Source organism: Oryzias latipes, chromosome 13 (genome assembly GCF_002234675.1).
Source record: "Oryzias latipes chromosome 13, ASM223467v1".
Lineage (NCBI taxonomy): Eukaryota > Metazoa > Chordata > Actinopteri > Beloniformes > Adrianichthyidae > Oryzias > Oryzias latipes.
In genome coordinates, this window is record NC_019871.2 from 31,265,148 (window position 1) to 31,288,119 (window position 22,972).

Genomic DNA, 22,972 nt, shown 5'->3' on the forward strand with positions numbered 1-22,972 from the left:
CTGCAGGCAAACATCCTCTTTGTAGTGAGTCTGTAGGACTTTGGCTGAAGGACATGTTAGGAGGTGACAAACTCAAGAAAGCAAGTCAAACGTTTTGTTAAGTCAGTAACTTGGTGTCCAAGGAGAACATTATGGATTTAAATTAGTCAGAAGGTTCAGTAGAGGGTAATCCGAGGCACTACAGACAGGTAAGGAGGTCTAACTGTCAAAAACAGTTGGCTTGGTCAGAGCGTGCTCAGGTGTAGAAATGTACGGTGGCCCTGAAGGGCAAATCGCATCAACAAACCATTCGGCGCAAACAAATATTAAAGATCACAGTGACCATGTAACCCTTGTGCTATCCTAGGCACTTTACCATGGGGATTTGGGTCATCTAGACCCACTAGACAGTGCTTTGATAGCATAAGGGTTAAAAAGGGTTAAAAAGCAAAACACATATTTAAAGAAAACATTACATTTTGTTTTGAATTCTGGGAATTATTTTTCTTTTCCTAAATCTTTTTTTGAATGTTTTGGTTTCTAGAAGCTTCTTTTGATTTCTAAAATGTCATTTTAGAAAGTTCCTTATTTGTTTTGCATTTTTAATCGTCGTCATGATCTTTAAATACTTTTGCACTGAGCGGTTTGTTGATGTGATTTGAACTTCAGGCCCTCTGTGGAAATGAGACCCCCCACTGACGGGACCCACGCAGCTGGAGCGGGTGGGACGGCCCCCCCTGTGGCAGCCCCTCCGGCACTGGGGAGCGTGGGCGACACCAGCCTCGGGGCTCCAAGGCCACAGGACAGGCGCGCTCTGCTGAACCGGCCGGCAGCCGTTGGGGCAAATACGATCTTTTGTGACAGCATTTCTTTATCTGCTCCTGATTCATGGTTTAAATAAAGAAATACGCCGAAATTCCATTTGAATGTTTTAAACTTCATTTAGAATTGCATCTCATAAATAACAAATGGTTGCTATCCTCTGAGTAGATGCAGATGAAGCCGAAGCTCTGATTTAAAGACCGGCTCACATTAACCCTGGAATGGAGGAAGAGCGGCTGCCTGAGCGTTCAGCTGCTGTCTGCGATGCGTCGGGATTGTTCCTGCGAGCTGCAGCTCTGATCCAGGTCAGCCGCTCCACAGGAAAAGCTGCTCAAATCGGGTCTCATGAAAAATTCTTTCTTCAAGCAGACCTTCAATTTGTGCAAAACACAGTCAACGTTCTGCCAACGGGACCTTTGAAGCAGAACTGTTGCTCTGCATTGCATCATGGGGCATGTAGTGATGAGGCATCCTGACAGCTTCAGCAGCACCACATTGTTGCTGTTTGTTCTGCTTGGTTGACACATTTTCATATTGCTGCTAAGTGACGGCCTCTCCTCCATTCTGAGCAGCTCCTCATCCCCTTCTCCTCATCCTGCTTTGTTTGCTTCCATAAACTCCAGTCTCCGTTCGTTTGTGTCGGTTCTGCTCCCATCAAGTCGTCACTCTTAATGAGACACCACAGTGCAACGGTTAACGTTCACTACCATGCAAACTCTGTTTTCATCAACCAGCAGATAGTTTTGATCATTACTAAATCCAACTTTCTAGGTTGATGATGTGTTATTTAAATGGACCTATATGTCAAATGCACAAACTGTCAATATAAAGATGATTTATGGAGAGGAAATGAATGGGACACAGTAGAAACCTTCTTCTGGCTTTTCAGTGAGTCAAGCTTGATTAAAAATGTCAAAGGTTCTCTTTCTCCTGTACGTCCATCTTTCCAACCCTTGGGCTTAAAATCTCAGGTCTTCTGAAATAAAAATGACTTTTCCTTTTTTCAAACCTTCTTGGAAAATTTGAAGGTAAATGTCTGTGATGTTGGGTTTGCATGTTCTGTCCGTGCATGCACCGTCCAAAAACATGCTTCATGGGTTAACTGGTTTCTGTAAATAGCCCTTAGTTTTGTCTGTGATTGTGTGGCCCAGCGACAGATGTGTCCAGGTGTAGCCGGGAGGGGCGCCAGCAGCCCTGTGACCCTGAAAGGGGGACAGCAGGTTCAGAAATCGGATGGATGGATGTGATCTGGGAATCAGGGCCTTTTGTATTTACGGGATGCTGCCTTCTTGTTTTTAAAACGAGCTGCAGGAGCAGATCTGAGTTCCGTGTTTCTGTGTCAAACGAACTTTTTTTTGAAGTGATCACTTTTGAGAAGGCGTTTCATTTTTTTGGTGTGTTGCTTCTCATCATTCATTAATTTGGTTTTGCTGTGAGCATCCTACCTCAGCCTGCGCGCCTTTCATGCGCTCATGGTAAGGATTTCCCTTTTTCTCTCCATGGTCCAATTCCAGACGGTCTCCATGGAGACCATTCTCCTCCCCGTGGATGGAGCGCTGCGTTTGCTGCTCGTTTGTCAGACTCCTTCATTCAGCGTGTTAATCCCAGCCGGTGAGCTCCACCAGCGGCTGTGGTTTGTGGACGGTGAAAAAGAGGTGTGGGGGGGGCTCTATTTTGGTTTGGGGGAGTGGGAGGAGAAAGCGGGATGTTTGTTGGTGCATGGAGATGGCGTGGGATGGAAACGCTGTGTGGAGCGCTGTGATAAACACGCCATCAGAGTTCATTTGGCACACGCCGTGTTTGACCCAAACAGCTTAATCAACAGCGTGAGCCCCCGCCCCCCCCTGCATAAAAACACCCATCACATGATGAACATTTATGCAAAGCGTCTCCTCCGCTGTGATTAGAGCGTGATATTGTTCTTCATACACGTAGGCATAATGACTGCCTTCAGGTGTGTTCACACTTCCAAAGCTTCGGCGTTTCGTCGCAGTGAGCCCACAGTTCCATGATGAACTTCCATTTTTAGTCTGCCTAATCCTAAATTAGTCAGCCTTTGAGTTTTCAGTCTATTTCAGGAAATTCAGTGATTTCTGTGTTTTTCAGGACAATAAAGTGACGCTGGAGGTGAGGCAGAAGGGGGACAGTCCACACAGCTGAGTCATTTGAACTTTAGAAGCCTGTGTGTGTGTTGGGGGGTCCTGGCTGCCGCTGTGGCGGGGGTCTTGGTGTGGGAATGACTGGGTGCTCCCCCTCCTTCTTTTTACATCCCATCATCCACCCCAGAAGAACAGAAAGACTCACTCCAGCTCAGGTGCTGTCTCACCTTTGCACTAATAGTTTGTGTGACTGAAGGAAATGTTTCACGTGTTGGTCTGAATGCATAGACGTGCGTGTGTGAACATTTGTTGTATTGTGTACATGTTGACGTGTTTGTATGTGAACATTTATGGAGCCAACAGTTATGTTTGCAACATTTGAGGCCCCACCCCTTTGTATTACATCTGAACCTAACCATGATGATTATGAACATCCAGCAACTTGTTGCTTTATGCTGCTTCATGACCCCCCCCCCCTTTATAATTACCCTCCCATCCTCCTCTTTCTAACATCCCTCTCTCTTCTTCACTCTTTTTTTTCCCGTCTGGTAAAGAAAAAATGTTGCAAATATGATTAAGATGAATAAAGTTTAGCCTAAATTACAAACGGGGTTTATTCAAATATACACCTACTGTGTACAAAGATCCCTGTTGTTAAAGTAAAATACGTCCAACATAAGAGGCTTTCAGCTCTCATCTGTTTGCTCAGCTGTTGGACAGGACAAGTTAAGAAAAAAATATAAAATAAAAACTTTGGAAGTCTGAGAGAGCTGGTGCTTGACCACAGCAGCGTCCTAAGGCTAACCAAGAGCAGCCTTAACCCTTTAACCCCACGGTACACTTTTTCCTTGACAGAAATCCCACGGCGCATCAACGACCAAAATGTGTATGTTTATGTAACATCACTAAAAAACAAATAAAGCAATAATAATTATTGCAACTGGAACTGTCATTTCTGAACAATTATATGTTCACAACATGCATTTTACACAAAAAATGCCAACATTTTATTCATGTTTGTGTTCAATTTTCCATCCATCCATCCATCCATCTTCTTCCCCTTATCCGGGTCGTGGGGGCAGCAGTCTAAGCAAAGATGCCCAGACTTCCCTCTCCCCAGCCACTTCCTCCAGCTCCTCTGGGGGGACCCCGAGGCGTTCCCAGGCCAGCCATGAGACATAGTCTCTCCAACGTGTCCTGGGTTTTCCCCGAGGCCTCCGCCCAGTGGGACATGCCCGGTACACCTCCCCAGGGAGGCGTCCAGGAGGCATCTGGACCAGATACCCAAGCCACCTCAACTGGCTCCTCTGGATGTGGAGGAGAAGCGGTTCTACTCTGAGCTCTCCACAGGTGACCCAGCTCCTCCCCCTTTCTCTAAGGGAGCACCCATTCACCCTACGGGGGAAGCTAATTTCAGCCGCTGGTATTCGGGACCTCGTTCTTTGGGTCATGACCCAGAGCTCATGACCATTAGTGAGTACTGGAACGAAGATCGACCGATAAATTGAGAGCTTTGGTTTTTGGCTCAGCTCTCTCTTCACCACAACGGATCGACTGCATAACTACTGCTGCTCCGATCCGCCTGTCAATCTCACACTCCGGTCTTCCCTCACTTTTTTTGGTGTGTGAAGAATTTTACCAAAAAGGCGCACCAAACGGTCCACAACTTTGATATTTCCTGCAGCCACCTGGTGCAGCATTCCAGCCGGACTAGATTCAGACGATGGACTCAATGATAGTAACTGATGGGCTATGATGGGGTATTCCAACCCATTTATTTACTCCACAGTCATAGTCACACCGTAAGAGCTGAAGAAAAGCAAAACAACAAACTTACAATATTTCCCCTTTGATATACAACCATTCTTTACCTCAGCTAGTAGCGTTAGATTGTTGGATAACTTCAAACAGAAAGTTTTTGTCTGTTTCTTTTGATTCCGTAGCATCAGCTGTTAACCGTTTTTTTGTTTCTGTTGAACTGACACACTTCACAGAAAAAGCGGAAGTAAGCGGAACCTTCACAATAAAAGTCTTCAAAACAAAATACACTTTACAAACATTTACACTGTTTTTTATCATTTTCTTTTACATCTTCAACATACTTCTTTTGAAATTAAAGGCATCTTTAATCAAAGGAAATGTTAAACAATAATAAGAAAACAATTAAAATGGGTCATTTACAACGGGTTTTCCCCTTTTTCTTCCACATAAATCTGTCTCAGAATGATGCAGAGACATCAGCTCATGCGTTTGTTGCTCTAAGGCTCCGAGTGCTGCACTCTTCATCACCAGACAACCTCTAAAACCTCTGGAAAACCTTCAGCTGGTCCAAAAGGCCAGACTTTGGATGAATGGATGTCACCAGTTTTAGCTTCTCTACATGGAAGCCCTTCAGAAACAGAATACATTTCAGATTTACTAACATATTAATCTTATACATCTCATCTGAAAGAACTATAGTTCCCTATTTTTGGAAAGAAGACACAATCTATCTTTAATCGGACTTCAGTCTTTTTTCTTTCTTAAAAACGGGTTGACAGTAAGGGTCAACCTTGTGACCTTAACCCTTGTGCTATCTTAGATGACCCCCCCCCCTTACATTGAGGTGTTCTCCCTACCATGACAAAGGTGGATAAAGGTGGAAAGATTTCATGTAATCCATGGACACCAGTGAAGATCACAAATCATAGAAGAAAAAAGGTTCAGAGCACTGTCTAGTGGGTCTAGATGACCCAACTCCCAATGGTAAAGTGCCTAGAATAGCACAAGTTAAAGGTGTGGACAGGTAACCTGTGTAACCCTTGTGCTATCCCTGTTTTTCAACCAGTGTGCCGCGGCACACTAGTGTGCCGTGGGAGATGGTAAAGTGTGCCGTGAGAAATTGCCCTCATTAACTGATCTAAAAGCAATGACCATCTCCAGGAAATCAGCTCTTTGTTCATCCAAACAGGCCCTGATAAAACACTGAGAAGTTAAGAATATGAAATATCATAAAATTATTTTTTCTTTGTGTTTATATGATTCTATTAAAGACATTTTGATAAGAATAAAGGGATACCGCGATTTAGCTGCAGCTATAACTGTTTGCAGAAAAGTCCCGCCCCTTCAACTGTCTCCACCAATCATTCTTGAAGGCTTAATCACATGTCATCAGTCTGACCAATCAGAAGTGGTTAACGTCTTCACTTCCTTGTCCCGATTTAGCTCATAAAGTCTCTCATTTCCAACATAAATACCAGCTAAAGCTCGTCTTTAGCGGTGTAGCTTTCCACAGAATCTGGTATCAGACCGTGGAACAAGTGAACAAAACCATGAAGCTCAAAGACGCTGGTCTTTCTGCGGTCGGTGGATTACGGGCACTACATCTCCCATGATGCAGTAAAGTGACTGTCTTAGCGCACAATGAGTCTCTCCTCTTAACGTCTTAAAAAAACGAACACACATCAAACAGTTTTTGAATCTTTTGAGTTAATTTTTAATACATCTTTTAGAAAAAACAGCTGCAGCTTCCAGAGTTTTCTGCAACATTTATCACAAAAATGCATGTGAGATTGTGGAGGGACTGTAGATCAATACAGACTGAGCTTTTTCTTTTTTTTTATATATCTATTTTTTTGGGATGCTGGTGTGCCGCGGGATTTTTGTCAAGGTTAAAGTGTGCCGTGGCTCAAAAAAGGTTGAAAAACACTGATGTAGACCCTCTAGACCAGTGTTTTTCAACTTTTTTTCAGCCACTGGACACTTTATCCTTGACAAAAATCCCGCAGCACACCAGCATCCAAAAAAAAAAAGGAGAAACTCCTAGTCTGTATTGTTCTACAGTCCCTCCACAATCTCACATGCATTTTGGTAATAATTGTGGCAGAAAAAGCTGGAAGCTGCAGCCGTTTTTTCTAAAAGATGTAATAAAAGTTAAGTTAGAAGATTTAAAAACTGGGCCGCCCTTTTTTCCCCGGGGTTCCCCCCTCCTGGGCGGGGGCGGCGGGCCCCTGCCTTGCTCCTACCTGGACCAACCGTGGGCCGGGTGGGTGGCTGCCTGGAGTGCGGAGCGGGTCTCCCTTGGGGGGTCCTGGCTCGTACCTGGGGTCGGGGCGGGGGGATGCCCGGAACTCCTGGGTGGTGGTGGGGTGCTCGTCTGGGGCTGTGGGCGTCCCTCTCCGGTGGGGCCCTGCGTTGGGCTCTTCCGGCGCGGCGGGGGGCTGCTTTCCTGGCTGGGCTGGGGCGGCGCTCTCTTTCCCTCTGCGCCTCCCTGCTCTCTGGCTCTGGGGGCCTCGCGGCGGTCCGGCTGGCCCTGGCCTGGGTGGCGGTCTTGGTCGCCCGGGGGGCGGTTGTTCCCTGCCTGTTCCCGTGTGGCGTTGGGGGAATTCCGGCTGCCGCTGCTGCTGCGGCGGGGGTATGGGTGTGGGGGTGGCTGGGCGCTCCTCCTCCTTCTTTTCACATTCCACCATCCATTTTAGAAGAACATAAACACTCACCTGAGCACAGGTGTTAGCTCACCTTTGCACTAATAGTTTGCATGATTGAATGAATGAAAGATTTCACACTAGTTGGTTTAAAGCAGTGCTTCTCAATTATTTTTTGCCAGGCCCCCCCTAGGAAAAGAAAATGTTTCGCGCCCCCCCTGACCCCCCCCCCCCATAACCCCCCCCCACACACACACACACACAGACACACTCGCGCGGTGACAATACATCAGGTCAGTATCTATAAAATTTGTATACCTAAAATTGTATCTTTTAACACTAACAAAAGAAAAAAGCAAAATAAATCCACTTTCAACAAATATTAACTTTATTTAGCCACAGAAACCCTGTTCTAGTCTAAAACAGAAAAGAAGCTGAAAGTACCTGAAATAAAAAAAATCTGTCATTCCTTATTTAAACTAGAAACATTTTGACCAACTGAACCATTTGATGCTGAAAAAAATAATTCAATCAATAAATAATATTAAATCTAAATTGATCTGAAACATTAACACAGCAGCACCAATATATTTAACGTTTTTAGTCTGAAGAAATAGGTAAAAACGTGCTGATTTTTTTTTTCTAAATGACGGATTGTTTATTTCTGATCTCATAAAAGTGCAGCTGTTTTCCTGCATTACCTGCTGTCTTTATGTCTGTCTGACACTAACTAAACCACAGGCAGACAAAGAAAACATGGATGGAAAATAAAGACACGTCATCAAAATGTCTACAATAGTTCATAAAGAATGACATTGTTAGCATGAGCTTAGGAATCTAAGGGCAGCGGTGATCTTGGGCAACAGGCAGCGGTAGCAGTGGTCCGCGTGCCCCGATTCCCCTGGCAGACAGGGCCCACACCACCCCTCCCCTTTCGTTCTCACTCGCGCAGCCGCGGACAGACAGAACAGACAATAGGAACCGAATAGTGGACCAGATTATTTTCCAAGCACTGAGCCGCTGTCACCGCTGCCCCCACGTTAAATTTGCGCACCGGACAAACCTGTTCCTAAAACCGCCACCACCGCGCGCCCCCCCTGGCATCGCTTCGTGCCCCCCCCTGGGGGCGCGCCCCACTATTTGAGAAGCACTGGTTTAAAGGCATAGGTATGCGTTCGTGAACACTATCTGTTTTGTGTGCATGTTGACATGTGGACATTTTTGCGGCTAGCAGGTGTGTTGATAATATTTGAGTGTGTGTGAACAGGCCCCGCCCTTTTTGTACTACATTTGAACCGTACCGTAACGATAAACAACCAGTAAACCTGTCTGCTCTATGCTGCTTCATGGTCTTATCCCCCTTCCCCTCCTATTATCACCCTCCTACCCCCCCCTCTCTCTAACGTCCCTCTCTCTTCTTCCCCTCTTTCCTTTTCCGTCCGGTCCAACACCAAAGATTTTCAAACATGATTGAAATTAATAAAGTTTGGCCTCAATTACAAAAGGGGTTTATTCAGACATACCTTTGGTTTGTCTGAAGATGAATAACCCCTCTTGTTAAAGTAAAATATGTCCAACACAAGAGGCCCTCAGCTCTCATCTGTTTGCCTAGCTGTTGGACAGGACAAGTTAAAAAAAAAAAAAAGATTTAAAAACTGGTTTATGTGTGTTTGTTGTGGTTTCAAGACATTTATACGGTGGCCCAGAAGGGTCACAACACAACACATTAACTTTACACACAACACATTAACTTTACACACAACACATTAACTTTACACACAACACATTAACTTTACACACAACACATTAACTCACAACACAACACAATAACTCACAACACAACACAATGAGTTAATGTGTTGTGTTGTGACCCTTCTGGGCCACCGTACATTTAACAAGGACAACTCATTGGGCGCTGAGACGCTGTCACTTTAACCCAATGCATCATGGGAGATGTAGTGCGAACAGCCGCTGAACGCAGACAGACTCTCTTCTCTGAGCTTCATGGTTTTGTTCACTTGTTCCACGGTCTGACACCGGACTCTGTGGAAAGCTACACCGCTAAAGACGAGCTTTAGCTGGTATTTATGTTGGAACTGAGAGACTTATGAGCCAAGTGGAAACAAGGAAGTGAAGACTTTATCCACTTCTGATTGGTCAGACTGATGACATGTGATTAAGCCTTCAAGAATGATTGGTGGAGACAGTTAAAGGGGCGGGACTTTTCCTAATACAGCTGAAGCTACGGCTAAATCGTGGTACCGTCATTTTTATCAAAATGTCTTTAATAGAATCAAATAAACACAAAAAAAAAGTGTTTTATGATCTTTCATATTCCTAACTACTCAGTGTTTTATCAGGGCCTGTTTGGATGAACACAGAGCTGATATCCTGGAGATGGGGAATGTTTTTAGATCAGTTAATGAGGGCAATTTCCCACGGCACACTGGTCGAAAAACACTGATCTAGACCCACTAGACAGTGCTCTGAACCTTTTTTCTTCAATGATTTGTGATCTTCACTGGTGTCCATGGATTACATGAAATCTTTCCAACACGTCAATGTAAGGGTGGGGTCATCTAAGATAGCACAGGGGTTAAAGCCTGCATTGTTTGATGACAGTATTTCCTGGGGGAAAAAAACATAATATTTGTATTTTATTCCATTTCATCCCAAATAAACGTTTTGCAGACTGGAGCACGACGTGTTTGACATTCCACAGAACCACAGTGTGCATTACATTACATGTTCTGCTGTTGTCTTTTGTTATTACCTTTTTTGTAGTTGTTACATAAAAGTTCACAGAGTTAAATGAAGAATTAATTTAGAAATCCAGAAAACAACATGGGGACTCTGGCACATTGCTGTTCACAGGGTTTTGTAGAAAAACTGAGAAATGAAAAGAAAAAGTTGAAATGTCTTCATTCATTAACAGAGGCAAATGTCAGTCTCCCTAATGTGCTGTGAACAGTCCAGAATGAATACTTCTGAGCTGTAATGACAGTCATTAAAAATGTGACTTTCATGTCAATCATTGGGGGCTTTTTTACATTCAGAGCTGCCGATACTAATAAAGCAATTAGGTCAACTTTGTCACCGTTGCAGTTGTTATGGTTGCGGTCGGTTGCACTGGTTTTTGTTGTGTTGGTTGATGACTGAGTAAATCATTGGTGCTAAATGATGGTGATTACAGCTGACAGCAGCCTGAAAGCAGAGCCTCCTCTGCCTCCATCAGCGGGGAGGGAGGCAGAGGAGGCTCTGAACGTCAGGCTGCAATCCTCTAACCCCCCCTGAGAGGAATGCTGACAATCACTTGATTCCAGCAGACTAACAAGTCGGGTAGTATCTCTGACGAAACCCTCAGAAACCTCTCCCTCTGGGCCCATCGGAGCTCATCCTCAGCGTGGAGGATGGCGGGCTGTGAGGAAGTCAGGGGGGGGGGCAGCCGTGTGGGAGAGAAGAGAGGTGGGTGTTGGGGGGTAAACAGGAGAAGGAAGGAGAGAGCGGCGGAAGGAACTGAGAATAATGAGTTGGGGGGGAGCAGATGGCAAAGTCTCAGAGTGACAGAGCGGATCGATACGTGAGCGTTTGCAGACAGGAAGCACCAGAGCGAAGGTCGGCGCCGAGGCCGAGCACAGCAGCGGAGAGGTTGCGGTCCTGAGGTGGACCCAACAGACACCCAGACCAACACCCTGGAGGTGGAGGTCAGCCCCACCACTGACCCCCCTTCTCCCCGTACCGGTAGACGGACAATGAAACTCCTCCAAATCACCTGGTGAAGAGCTGCAGAACTGAACTGGACTCCAGAGGAAGAAACTCAATCGTGGGGGGAAGACAGACATGCAGCTCTGACTCTGACTTCATTCTCTCGTATCACAGCTGCTGTGCAGCATCAAGCAGGCCCCCCCCCCTCCTCCTTTGGGACAATCCCATGGACTGAAACGCTGATAAATCTGCTTTGGTTTGCTTCATTTTACATACAAAAGCTAGGACTGAAGTGGACCCCGTTGAAAAGCCTGCAGTTCCAACAGCTGCTCATCTGAGGGCGCTGTTGTCTAAAACGGGGTCTGGTCGGGACAGTGAAGGAAAGTTGCTGGGGAGGGTACTCAGCCCTCAAAGTCTCATCCCTCACAGTCTCATACCTAACAGGCTCCTCCCTCACAGTCTCATACCTAACAGGCTCCTCCCTCACAGGCTCCTCCCTCACAGGCTCCTCCTTCACAGGCTCATACCTAACAGGCTCCTCCCTCACAGGCTCCTCCCTCACAGGCTCCTCCCTCACAGTCTCATACCTAACAGGCTCCTCCCTCACAGGCTCCTCCCTCACAGTCTCATACCTAACAGGCTCCTCCCTCACAGGCTCCTCCCTCACAGGCTCCTCCCTCACAGTCTCATCCCTCACAGGCTCCTCCCTCAACGGCTCCTCCCTCACAGGCTCCTCCCTCACAGGCTCCTCCCTCACAGGCTCCTCCCTCACAGGCTCCTCCTTTACAGGCTCCTCCCTCACAGGCTCCTCCTTCACAGACTCCTCCCTCACAGGCTCCTCCCTCACAGGCTCCTCCTTCACAGGCTCCTCCCTCACAGGCTCCTCCTTCACAGGCTGCTCCTTCACATGCTCCTCCTTCACAGGCTCCTCCCTCACAGGCTCCTCCCTCACAGGCTCCTCCTTTACAGGCTCCTCCCTAACAGGCTCCTCCCTCACAGGCTGCTCCTTCACATGCTCCTCCCTCACAGGCTCCTCCCTAACAGGCTCCTCCCTCACAGGCTCCTCCTTCACAGACTCCTCCCTCACAGGCTCCTCCTTCACATGCTCCTCCTTCACATGCTCCTCCCTCACAGGCTCCTCCCTCACAGGCTCCTCCCTCACAGGCTCCTCCTTCACATGCTCCTCCTTCACAGGCTCCTCCCTCACAGGCTCCTCCCTCACAGGCTCCTCCTTCACAGGCTCCTCCCTCAAAGGCTGGCATCTGGTGTCAGAGTTTTTAAAAAGGAATAGAATAATGAAGTCCGGCATCAGCACTGCTTCAGTACTGCTTTACTACAACTCCCATGATGCACTGGGTTAACATGACAGCCTCTTAATCACTTTCTTAGATGGTATGGAAATGACTATTGGTGATAAATACTGTTTAAATAACAAAACAAAAGAGGTATCCTTCAAATTATTGCATTGTATATTCTCCCGAAAAAGCTTTGAGTGGATTTGCTGTTGACATAGACGTATCGCACAATTTATGAGGGACTCAAGAGGAAACAGTTCATCACTTGTTTGTTGTCTGCAGACATACACATAAATGGATGGAAGTGGGAAATTATATTAGAATTATAACTAAACAAACTGTAACATTTTTGTATAAAGAAATGATTCTGGGTTACCTGAATGACAAAGTAGACAAGGATTGTATCTTTATTGCATAATTGTTTTTATTTGTAGCAAAATTGAAAAATTCATAAAGCCAAATGATCCAACTTCAAACCCAAATTCCAACATTTTCTGAATGAAATCAATCAATACTCTAATATTATCAAATCAAAAGGCAATTCCAACTAATTAGGTTTTTGAAAAATGCTAAATGTATTAAACCCCATGTGTCATTGAATTGATATTTCTTTTTCTCATATATTGTATGTGTATATTTATTTATAATTGTGCTTTATTTTTTTGTTTTTCTGCAATTTGTACACGTCAGTTCCCCCTGAGACGCTCATGTTGTTGTATTATGTTGTTTTTTATGATAGTCTGAACAAAAAAACTGTCGTGAAGCTCAACAAACCCAAACGTCTGTTCTAACAGAAACTGAACAAAACTGGATGAAATCAGAGGAATTCAAGTCAGACAATCCAGTGTTGGGTCATAAAGTCATCTTCAGAAAAGAAAAAGCTAATAATGTCTGACTGAAGGAGAAGATTACATTTCAGACTTCAGTCACTTCTGAAAAACTTGATGTTAAGTTTAAATATAAAGTAATAACAAAATCAAAGAAACAGGTTTGATGTGACACAATTAAACTAAAGTGGAACAATTTAATCTCCCAGAAATAAACTTTTCAGTCAGACAACTCATGCAGTAAAGAAGATTGATTCCATATTTCTTTTAGTTTGGCATAAGGCTCTGTTCAGATCCATAAAACAAAGATCTTCATAGAAAACTTTGGGTATTAAACTACCCCAAACGGAGCTCAGAGGTGGAAGCCGGGGAGGAGAGTGGGGTGACGAACGCAGCGCTCACGGAAATGGAAGAAGAGGATTGGACCGTACCTGGACTTAAATAGGACGATGAACAGGTGAGTTGATGAGACTGAACCGCCTGCAGGGAGGAGGAACCAGCTAAACGCACTGCTAGAGTTGCCTGCCTGAAATACTCCCAGGGTCATTCACTTTTGTTAAAGTTACGTTTTTGATGTCAAAACAAGAAAAACGAATAAAACTTTAACGTCTTCACATTTTTGTATAGTTACAATCACATATGTTTTATCAGTATCAGCTGTATATAAGTTAGATGGACAGGTTTTCACATGAGTGCAGCAATGACGATTTTCCTACAGAGCTGCATTTGACGGCTGTGCTATAAAAATGTGTCCTGGTGCTCCGGGGAATCTACCCCCCCCTGCTCTTCCTCCCCAGGTAGAATCCACTTCTTGGGTTCCACCTTTCCTAATTGGACTCAGCTGTCGGCACTCACCTCAACAGCATCGCTGTGTAAGATGTGCCTGCTTGAGTTGTCATCGCCAGTTCGTTGCCCTCTATGGTGCAGTACTCGGTCTCTCCCTCGCGTACTCATGACTACCTCCTAGTCTACAGGATCTATCACCAGTTGAGCTGACCTGGCTCCTCACATCAACTGACTGTCTGATTACGCCTAAGGACTCGACCTCCAGCCACGCCACCACTTCACGCCATGCAGCCGCTAACATCGTCGTCCAATTCGCTCCAAACAACAGAACGAGGATTGCTACACTCGCTCTAGGACTGCATTCAGTTCCTCCTCCATTGGGACTCATGCTCTTCCATCATCCCAAGACGCCATCACAGATTCCTCCGTCAGCCACAAAACCCTTCCCTGAACAGCTGTGTCCTCCTGGACAATAAATCTCTGACGTTATCTATTCTTGCGTCCAGGATCTTTCCGGTTTCCAGCATCTGGGTCTGTTTTTGTTCATCTTAAACATGACAAAATGGTGCAGAACAGTGTTTCCAGCCATAAATCACTGAAACAAGGATCCTCACCAGAACTTGGTGGGGTCTACATTTTAGTTGTGGTAAAGCCAAAGCTAAGCAGACCTTTTAGTTGGTAACTTCTATCTTTCCAGATGGGATTGGAAGGATCTATCTGGAGGTAAACCTGAGTGTTGATGTTCCCCTCCCATGCAGTAGGTGGCAGCACTCTGAAAAAAGAAACATGGGTTTGTGTGGGTGTGTAGAAACAAAGGTTTGAAACCAATATTTTGGTCTTGTAGAAGATTTTTAGTTTGGTTTACACCAAGCTGCTTGAGTGATTGACAGCAGACATGGGGTGTCATGCTGTATCACAGTGGATCAGTTCAGCGGATCAGATAAGTACCAGAACTGACTTGGCTCAGACTTCTGGGGGGTATTCCAGGAAGCATGTTTAAACTAGCCTGACTTTGAGTCTGAACTCTGGCTGAAATCCCCCTGAACTTGCTTACTCTGGGTATGTCGGTTCCAAAAGACCGGATATGAGTTGGCGTAATTACGCTCGACTTGGTAACCCTGGGTTAATGCACGGTACATAAAGACATTCTCAATAGATCGCCGATTTCTGGAGTCACTGTGGAAACACGTGGAGAAAAAAAAAGAAAGCGGAACACTTGAGACAGAAGTGAGACGGAGTCTGAGATTTTAATGACAGCGGAAAGAAATTACAAGTCCATCAAAAAAGTAACATGGCTGAAAAATAATTTAAATAATTTAGTTAAATTAATTCAAACTCAATAATTGTTTATACAACTCAAGTTTACGTATTTATCTAACTAAATGTCACATTACTCCATTAATCTTTTTTCCATCTTAATTACTTATATTTCTTGAACTCTCATATGTCTAAGTTTGAGCCGGCAGATATGCTCATTTTTACAACAATAAAAAGAACGGAAAAAAATGCACGGAGTGCAAAAATTCATTAAAGAATTTTCCATCACTGTCATAACAGTTTTAAGTGGTAGGGGTGCTATATAAACTCATCATCCTCTACTTTACTCTCACTCATGGTGCAGAGACGTAATCATAGTAAGACAAAATAGCTCGGCCAAACACGGTGAAACACAGTAAAACAGCTATACAACTAAACACATTTTGTAAAAAAACCCACACTTAGACCCAAATCCGTCCAGACAGGCAAAGGGAATGATATCCCAGAATCGCTTGCGGTGCCGATCTAACAGCAGCATCAAAGTTACACCTACTTAATTGAATTAATTTGAACGAAAGGAAAATAACTGTCTGAAAACTATGTGTTATTTTTAAGGTGACCTAACAAAAAAAAAATGATTTATCTTAACTGAAGCAAATAATTAAGTTAGATCAAAGTAAAAAAGTTTATCTTTCCAACATCCATATGTGGTCTTATCACCCTCTCATGGTGGAAAAAGTATTATCTGAGCTTTTTCATCCACTAAGTCATCTTTAAATGGACACGCCATGCTGCTTCACCTCTCTGTAAACAAACTAACCTTCAACTAAACCTGCTCCAGACCAGGTTATGTTCAGAGCATGAGTTGCCATGGTAACTTGACCTACCCTGAAACATACCTCCATTTCTGGAACCGAAAGCTGAGGTTATCCACTTCCTTAGCCTCAAACTTATCGTGGGAGCTAGCATAACCTGCTTTCTGGAATACCCCCCAGGTTAATGGTTCAGCTCTGCTGGTTTACGTTCAGGTGAGGAGCACAGAGGAAAACGCAGTGAAAAGAAGATGGATCGGTTAGTGAGTGGATTATGAAAACATGAAGCTGCAAAAGTGTCAGGATCCTCTTAAAACAAAGAACTTCCATCCGAGGCTCCGAGTCTGTTTGCCTGTTGTCACACAGAGAATGGCTGTGAGGACAAAGAGCTGTGGGGAAACGGGATAATCAGTGATTGTGTGGGTTGCTGCCACGCTTTAAGCCTCTGGAGTCATTGTTGTGTGGCTCAGACTCAGGGCTGTTTGCAGACTTAAGGGAGTCCAGCTCCAAATATCAGACCATGAAGCTTTGGTAAAACAAAGACTGCTGCTGGAAACTCTCCCCGAGTGTGAACAATCACACGCCGTGCTGCTCTGTTTGGCTTCACAGGCTTTTTTATGCCGCTTTTTACCCGTTCTGCTCTGGTTTCCAGCTCTGCCCATAGCACAATGCGTGGTATCTCTGCTGCCATCAGTATGTGAACGTGTCTGCGCGGGGTTTGTGAGTGCTGAAGGTTGAAATAAAGGACTGTACAAGGAAACACCATTACCATCTAAGGACAGCAGTACACTTCCTCTTTGAAGAACTGTTGGAATTTCTGAATTTGACATACAACAGACTTTTGTTGTTTGTCAGGATAAAATGTTAACATGTGAAGCTACAGACACACTGGACACGTGACACGAGTTAGAGAACATGCTAAACACGCACTTGGCCCATGGTGTTCACACTGGACAGGCAGGGAGGGGATTCTTCTTCTTTTTTTCTACCAATCTGCCAATCTCCACCTGCAGCTGGATGAGTCTTGGTGTGAAATGTCGTGGTGGTGTAAATCTGGTGGATCTTGCTCCAGACCTTTTCCCTCACAGCTCTGTTCTGATACATGAAAACCTTGGAGTCACAGAATTCCAGCTGGGAACGAACTGCAATTATTCGTTTCTCTTCCATGATCAAATTTTAAACAAAAAAGGGGCGCCCTTACGTCACTACTGAATCCGAGTCCCTGATTGGTCAAAGTTTGACCTGCTTTCACCGTGCGTTCAATGGCCACACGTTTTGCACGCAGAGCCCAAACACGGTGGTAGAAACTTGCGTGACGACGTTTGAACGGGAGAGTTTTGAATACAGAAGCCCAAGGCGCACATATATGCGCCTGAACAATGACTTTTCATTGGAAGTGGTTGCTTGAAGGCGCGTTACCGATGGCGATGTGGACGTGGCTTCAGACTGACCCAGCAGGAAGTGCACCTCTCAGTTTTTGGAGTTAGACTCAGCCTCTGGTTTCACCCCTTTTTTCTATTTATGAGGACAAACTGAATGGACCAAATAGTTGCTGTGGGGTAGATGTTTGAGACCTTATGGTCTTATCTTATATTCAAGACAAAGAACTGCTGTACAGATCTTTGAGTCAGCAGTACTGTCCGCCCCTCTACAACAGGAATCAGAGGCCGAATCCAAATAGTGTCCAAATAGTTTCTTCTAATCCAGAAGTCAATCATACTTGATGAGGTCATCAGTAGTCGCCGGTCATCCACATTAGCATGTAGCTGCTAGCGCTCAGAAAATACAGAACAACATCAGTTATATATTTTTAAAAAGTCCTGCTGAAACAAAATGTACTTACATTTACATGTTCTGTCCCCTAGAGGACCCCCACGTGAAGAACTGCGCTTCCCCTCTGCAGCACACGGATTACCCTAGTGTCCCGCGAGGGTTTCCCTTTAGAAAACTATTTTGGAAACCCCCATCCCTCCAGATGCCCCTACAATCAGGAGAAGGCAAAGCGGCCTCTGGAGCATGAGGCTGAGCCACAGATCGCTGAGGCTTCTATAACCTCTCTGAGTAGGATGGAGGATGGAACATGGAGCTACCAGCTCCATGTTCTGCACTCGGGGCAATAACCCCCAAGCTGGAGGAGTGGCTACAACAGATACCTGGAAAGACCTCAAGTGCAGTGCTAGGAACAGCTAAGATACTGCAGGACCCTCAAGCTCCCAGGCCTCTGGTAGAGGACCCCAGCTTGGAGGAGAAACCACCTGCTGAGGGGGGGAGAGGGGTATTTTTGTTTTTTTAATATATAGCCTATCCCTTGTGCTATCTTAGATGACCCCCACCCTCACATTGACGTGTTCTCCCTACCATGACAAAGGTGGATAAAGGTGGAAAGATTTCATGTAATCCATGGACACCAGTGAAGATCACAAATCATTGAAGAAAAAAGGTTCAGAGCACTGTCTAGTGGGTCTAGATCAGTGTTTTTCAACGTGTGCCGTGGGAGATGGTCAAGTGTGCCGTGAGAAATTTCCCTCATTAACTGATCTAAAAGCAATGACCATCTCCAGGAAATCAGCTCTTTGTTCATCCAAACAGGCCCTGATAAAATACTGAGAAGTTAAGAATATGAAATATCATAACATTATTTTTTCGTTTTTGTTTATATGATTCTATTAAAGACATTTTGATTAGAATAAAGGGATACCGCGATTTAGCTGCAGCTATAACTGTTTGCAGAAAAGTCCCGCCCCTTTAACTGTCTCCACCAATCATTCTTGAAGGCTAAATCACATGTCATCAGTCTGACCAATCAGAAGTGGTTAACGTCTTCACTTCCTTGTTTCGATTTAGCTCATAAAGTCTCTCAGTTCCAACAGAAGAACCAGCTAAAGCTCGTCTTTAGCGGTGTAGCTTTCCACAGAATCCGGTATCAGACTGGAACAAGTGAACAAAACCATGAAGCTCAGAGACGCTGGTCTTTCTGCGGTCGGCGGATTACGGGCACTACATCTCCCATGATGCAGTAAAGTGACTGTCTTAGCGCACAATGAGTCTCTCCTCTTAACATCTTAAAACAACGAACACACATCAAACAGTTTTTGAATCTTTTGACTTAATTTTTAATACACCTTTTAGAAAAAACAGCTGCAGCTTCCAGAGTTTTCTGCAACATTTATCACAAAAATGCATGTGAGACTGCAGAGCGGCTGTAGATCAATACAGACTGAGCTTTTTCTTTTTTTTAATTTATCTATTTTTTTGGATGCTGGTGTGCCGCGGGGTTTTTGTCAAGGTTAAAGTGTGCCGTGGCTCAAAAAAGGTTGAAAAACACTGATCTAGATGACCCAACTCCCAACGGTGAAGTGCCTAGGATAGCACATGGGGTACATGAGACTTCATTGCTTGTTAAATTCAAATGTGAACGTAAACAGTTCAAACTAGTATTTGAAGACACCAACACTTGTTTACGCACTAACACAAGGTTTGATGCTAAAACGGTTCAACAGGTAGACACAGATAAAAAGGAGGCTGCTGCTGAAATGAACTGAAGCAAATGAAAGCAGCAAAGGATTTTTTCAGGCCTTGAAGTACTTCTCTGTCATTCGTCGTGACTTTATGATGAATCTTTGATAAAGAAAACTTAACTTAATGAATTGAGCTCAGTTGGAAAAAGTGAAAACACAAAAGCTGATGGACCTGATGACATCATCGCCCATGCTCAGGAGGGAGCATACGTTTTCCATTTTGAACTATTCAACTATATTTTCTTTGATTAAAAGGTTTTAAAGTCCCACTCTGATCCTCCTTTGGTCTACTTTCAAAGTTTCCCTACTTGTTTTTTAGTGAGATGACGTTTTTAGGCCAAAAAAACAAAACCTGTGATTTATTTGTAAAGGTTCTACAGAACTGTTGGCGTGGAGTAAGCCTGTGCTGATATACCATTAACCCTTCGTTTACCCGCTCTCCTGCTAGCTTACAGCCCCCCACACCCCAATCTAACATTGCTGCTGCTGCAAAAAAATGACAGCAGTATCAGATCTGTCCATCCGTCCAGTTCTGATCCAGATTCCAGCTCAGACCAGGAAAACAGAGAAGTCATGGATCTGTTGGTCTGCAGGTGGATGATCAGAAAGGGGTGGAGCAGAGAGACTGTGGCCCCCCAGTTCCTGTTTGTACGTAGAAACTACCATCTTTTTGAAATATTTTTTCATTCACCATGATTTAATTAAATTCTCAGAAATGCAGATTTAATCTTTATTTTCTTTACCCCTTGTGCTATCCTAGGCACTTTAACATTGGGAGTGGGGTCATCTAGACCCACTAGACAGAGCTCTGAACCTTTTTTCTTCAATGATTTGTGATCTTCACTGGTGTCCATGGATTACATGAAATCTTTCCACCTTTATCCACCTTTGTCATGGTAGGAAGAACACGTCAATGGAAGGGGGGGGGTCATCTAAGATAACACAAGGGTTAAGAATGTCTTTCATCATCAGAAAAATGCCACAAGAACACGTTAAACACTAAAAAACACATTTTCATTTGAGTGGGTGTTTAGGTTTGAGCTGAAGAAAATAGAATCATCTTGTGATGGTGCATCAACTGAAACCCTGAATAAGCCGATTAGCTAAATTCAAATTTTAAAAAAAATCAGGAAAACTTGACATTTTCCTCCAATATTGTTCTTTTTTGCTAAAATGAATCCGTTTCTGAGCAGTGAAGCATTGAGGCTTCAACCACAGATGGTGTAAAAAAAAAACAAGCCCCGTGATTTTCTTTGATGATGATGTCATTGGAATAAAGTGGGCGGGGCAAAGAAGTATGAAGGTAAGTCTGCTTTAGAGGGAACATTTATGAATCTCTATGAGAAGCATCGTTAGAATGAAGTTCATGTCTTGAATATTACCAGACCTGACATGTTTGGAGCTGTTTGTCTGTTTCTGCAGTCACTGTGTTACACTAAGGCTAATGGAGACCAACCCGACCCCCAGGTTCCGGTTCCTCAAAGAGGAAGTGTTGCCGCTTGGCTATAACTTGTGGACAGTTCAATATCTGTAGCGAACATTCCCTTTAGGATTCCCAATCATGTTTGGCAGAAATCTTCCTCTCGGTCTGATCTAGATCAAGTCTGGTCCTTTAAAACAGCTGCTAGGAACCAATCACAAGTCCACGACACGGACCGCAACACGGGAACCAAACATGAGGACCCCCCAACCCACTGGAGGACCACTGGTTAAGGTTCACAAGCATATTTTTTACTACATTAAGCCCCTCCTTCATGCAGCGTAGCTTCTTCTGGCAGTCAGCTGTCCGTTGACAGCCCTTCCATCAGCTGTTCCTCCCCTCAGCTGTTCCTCCCCTCAGCTGTTCCTTCCATCAGCTGTTCCTCCCCTTCAGCTGTTCCTTCCATCAGCTGTTCCTTCCCTCAGCTGTTCCTCCCCTTCAGCTATTCCTTCCATCAGCTGTTCCTTCCATCAGCTGTTCCTCCCTTCAGCTGTTCCTCCCCTTCAGCTATTCCTTCCATCAGCTGTTCCTTCCATCAGCTGTTCCTCCCTTCAGCTGTTCCTCCCCTTCAGCTATTCCTTCCATCAGCTGTTCCTTCCCTCAGCTGTTCCTCCCTTCAGCTGTTCCTCCCCTTCAGCTGTTCCTCCCTTCAGCTGTTCCTCCCCTCAGCTGTTCCCCCCCTTCAGCTGTTCCTTCCATCAGCTGTTCCGTCGCTGAAATAGAAACCAAACAGGACAGAAGGAAGCAGAAAGAGCCAGAAGGCTGAAACACCAACATTTTCATTGGAAATACAGGCAGCAGGACTCAGAGCCGAATGAAAAGTCAAATCTGGACATTTATTTGCACAATTTTACACAGAATGACAGGATTTATTCATAGAAGAAACTCTTAAACATTTAGCTCTGTGATGTACATCAGATGTGACTGGACTGCTGTGATTCTGTTTGGGCCGGCACACAGAAGTGAAGAGCTGCTATTGCCCCATGTGTTGTAACCTCGGTATCCATGACCTGGGCTCTGTCAGCTGCAGCTACAACAAAACGCTGTGCTGCTCCCTACTGTTGGTCTGACTCATAGCATCGGCAGTCCTGTGTGCCAGAACACAGAAGCAGCACATCAGTGATGGGGGGTCAACAACCAGTGTTCGTGCTCCAACACGTGTTTGTAACAAACCACAGTTTCATGGTCACATGTGAGGGAGCGGGACTTAAATAAAGATCATGGAGGCCTCTGGCTGAAGTCTGAGCACGCTCAGATCAAAGCTCGGGTAACTCCACATCCACCGTGGACCTTCAGGGTCCTGCTGCATCCAAAGGTGGCGCCTGCAGACGCCGGATGAGGCGTGCTTTCAGGCTCAGGACTTAGTGTGGGGCAGGTTAAGGTTGAGTGTTATCGAGTGTGTGTGAGGCGGGGGTCCAGCCGCGCTTCTCATCAAGGTTCCTTAAGCTGGTTCTGGATGTCCCGCCCACTGATGATGTCATGGTTTCTGAAAACCAACCAATTTCCCTTTCTGGAGTTCTTGCAGTGACCAAACCTCCCATAAGACTGCGGGGACGTTTTTTTGGGCCACCTGTGGAAAGTTCTGTCCTCCGACCACCCTGAAGCTCAGGAAGGCGGAGCTATGGTTTACGATGCAGCAATGGGTTCAGGTCCACGGACGGCCGTCAGGACCAACCGCCGACATCAACTCGTTTTGGCATTTTCTCTGTCAAAGTACAAAACCCAGAAACAAAAATAGAAAACAGGACAAGATCTCCTTTTGGCAACACAGAAAGGCTCGGTGAGGTCCGATGGTAAACATTTGGTTCTGTACAGGGGGTGGGGGGGTACTCGCCGCCGTTTCAGCTCATGAACTGCGTGTACCCCTCCGCCCCCGTGACAATCACATCCATCCAGATCCTCATGGCCTCTGCCGACGGCGCCACCATGTAGTACAGGCGGTCGTGGGTCTTCACGCAGAACGTCAGAGACGGGTTCGGACTCTGCGGG

The 22,972-nt window shown here is 45.1% G+C and overlaps 1 protein-coding gene across 8 annotated transcripts in view; it reads right to left on the minus strand.

Moving 5' to 3' along the window:
- Positions 1-21,798: 21,798 nt before the first annotated feature.
- The window catches only part of phldb1 (pleckstrin homology like domain family B member 1), an 88,456-nt gene continuing 87,282 nt past the window's right edge, over positions 21,799-22,972 (minus strand). For all 8 annotated transcript variants that reach the window (XM_023961247.1, XM_023961249.1, XM_023961245.1 and 5 more), the window contains one exon: positions 21,799-22,965. In XM_023961247.1, the coding sequence (XP_023817015.1) occupies positions 22,825-22,965 (141 nt within the window). In that variant the 3' untranslated portion in view covers positions 21,799-22,824. The remainder of the gene's footprint in view (positions 22,966-22,972) is intronic.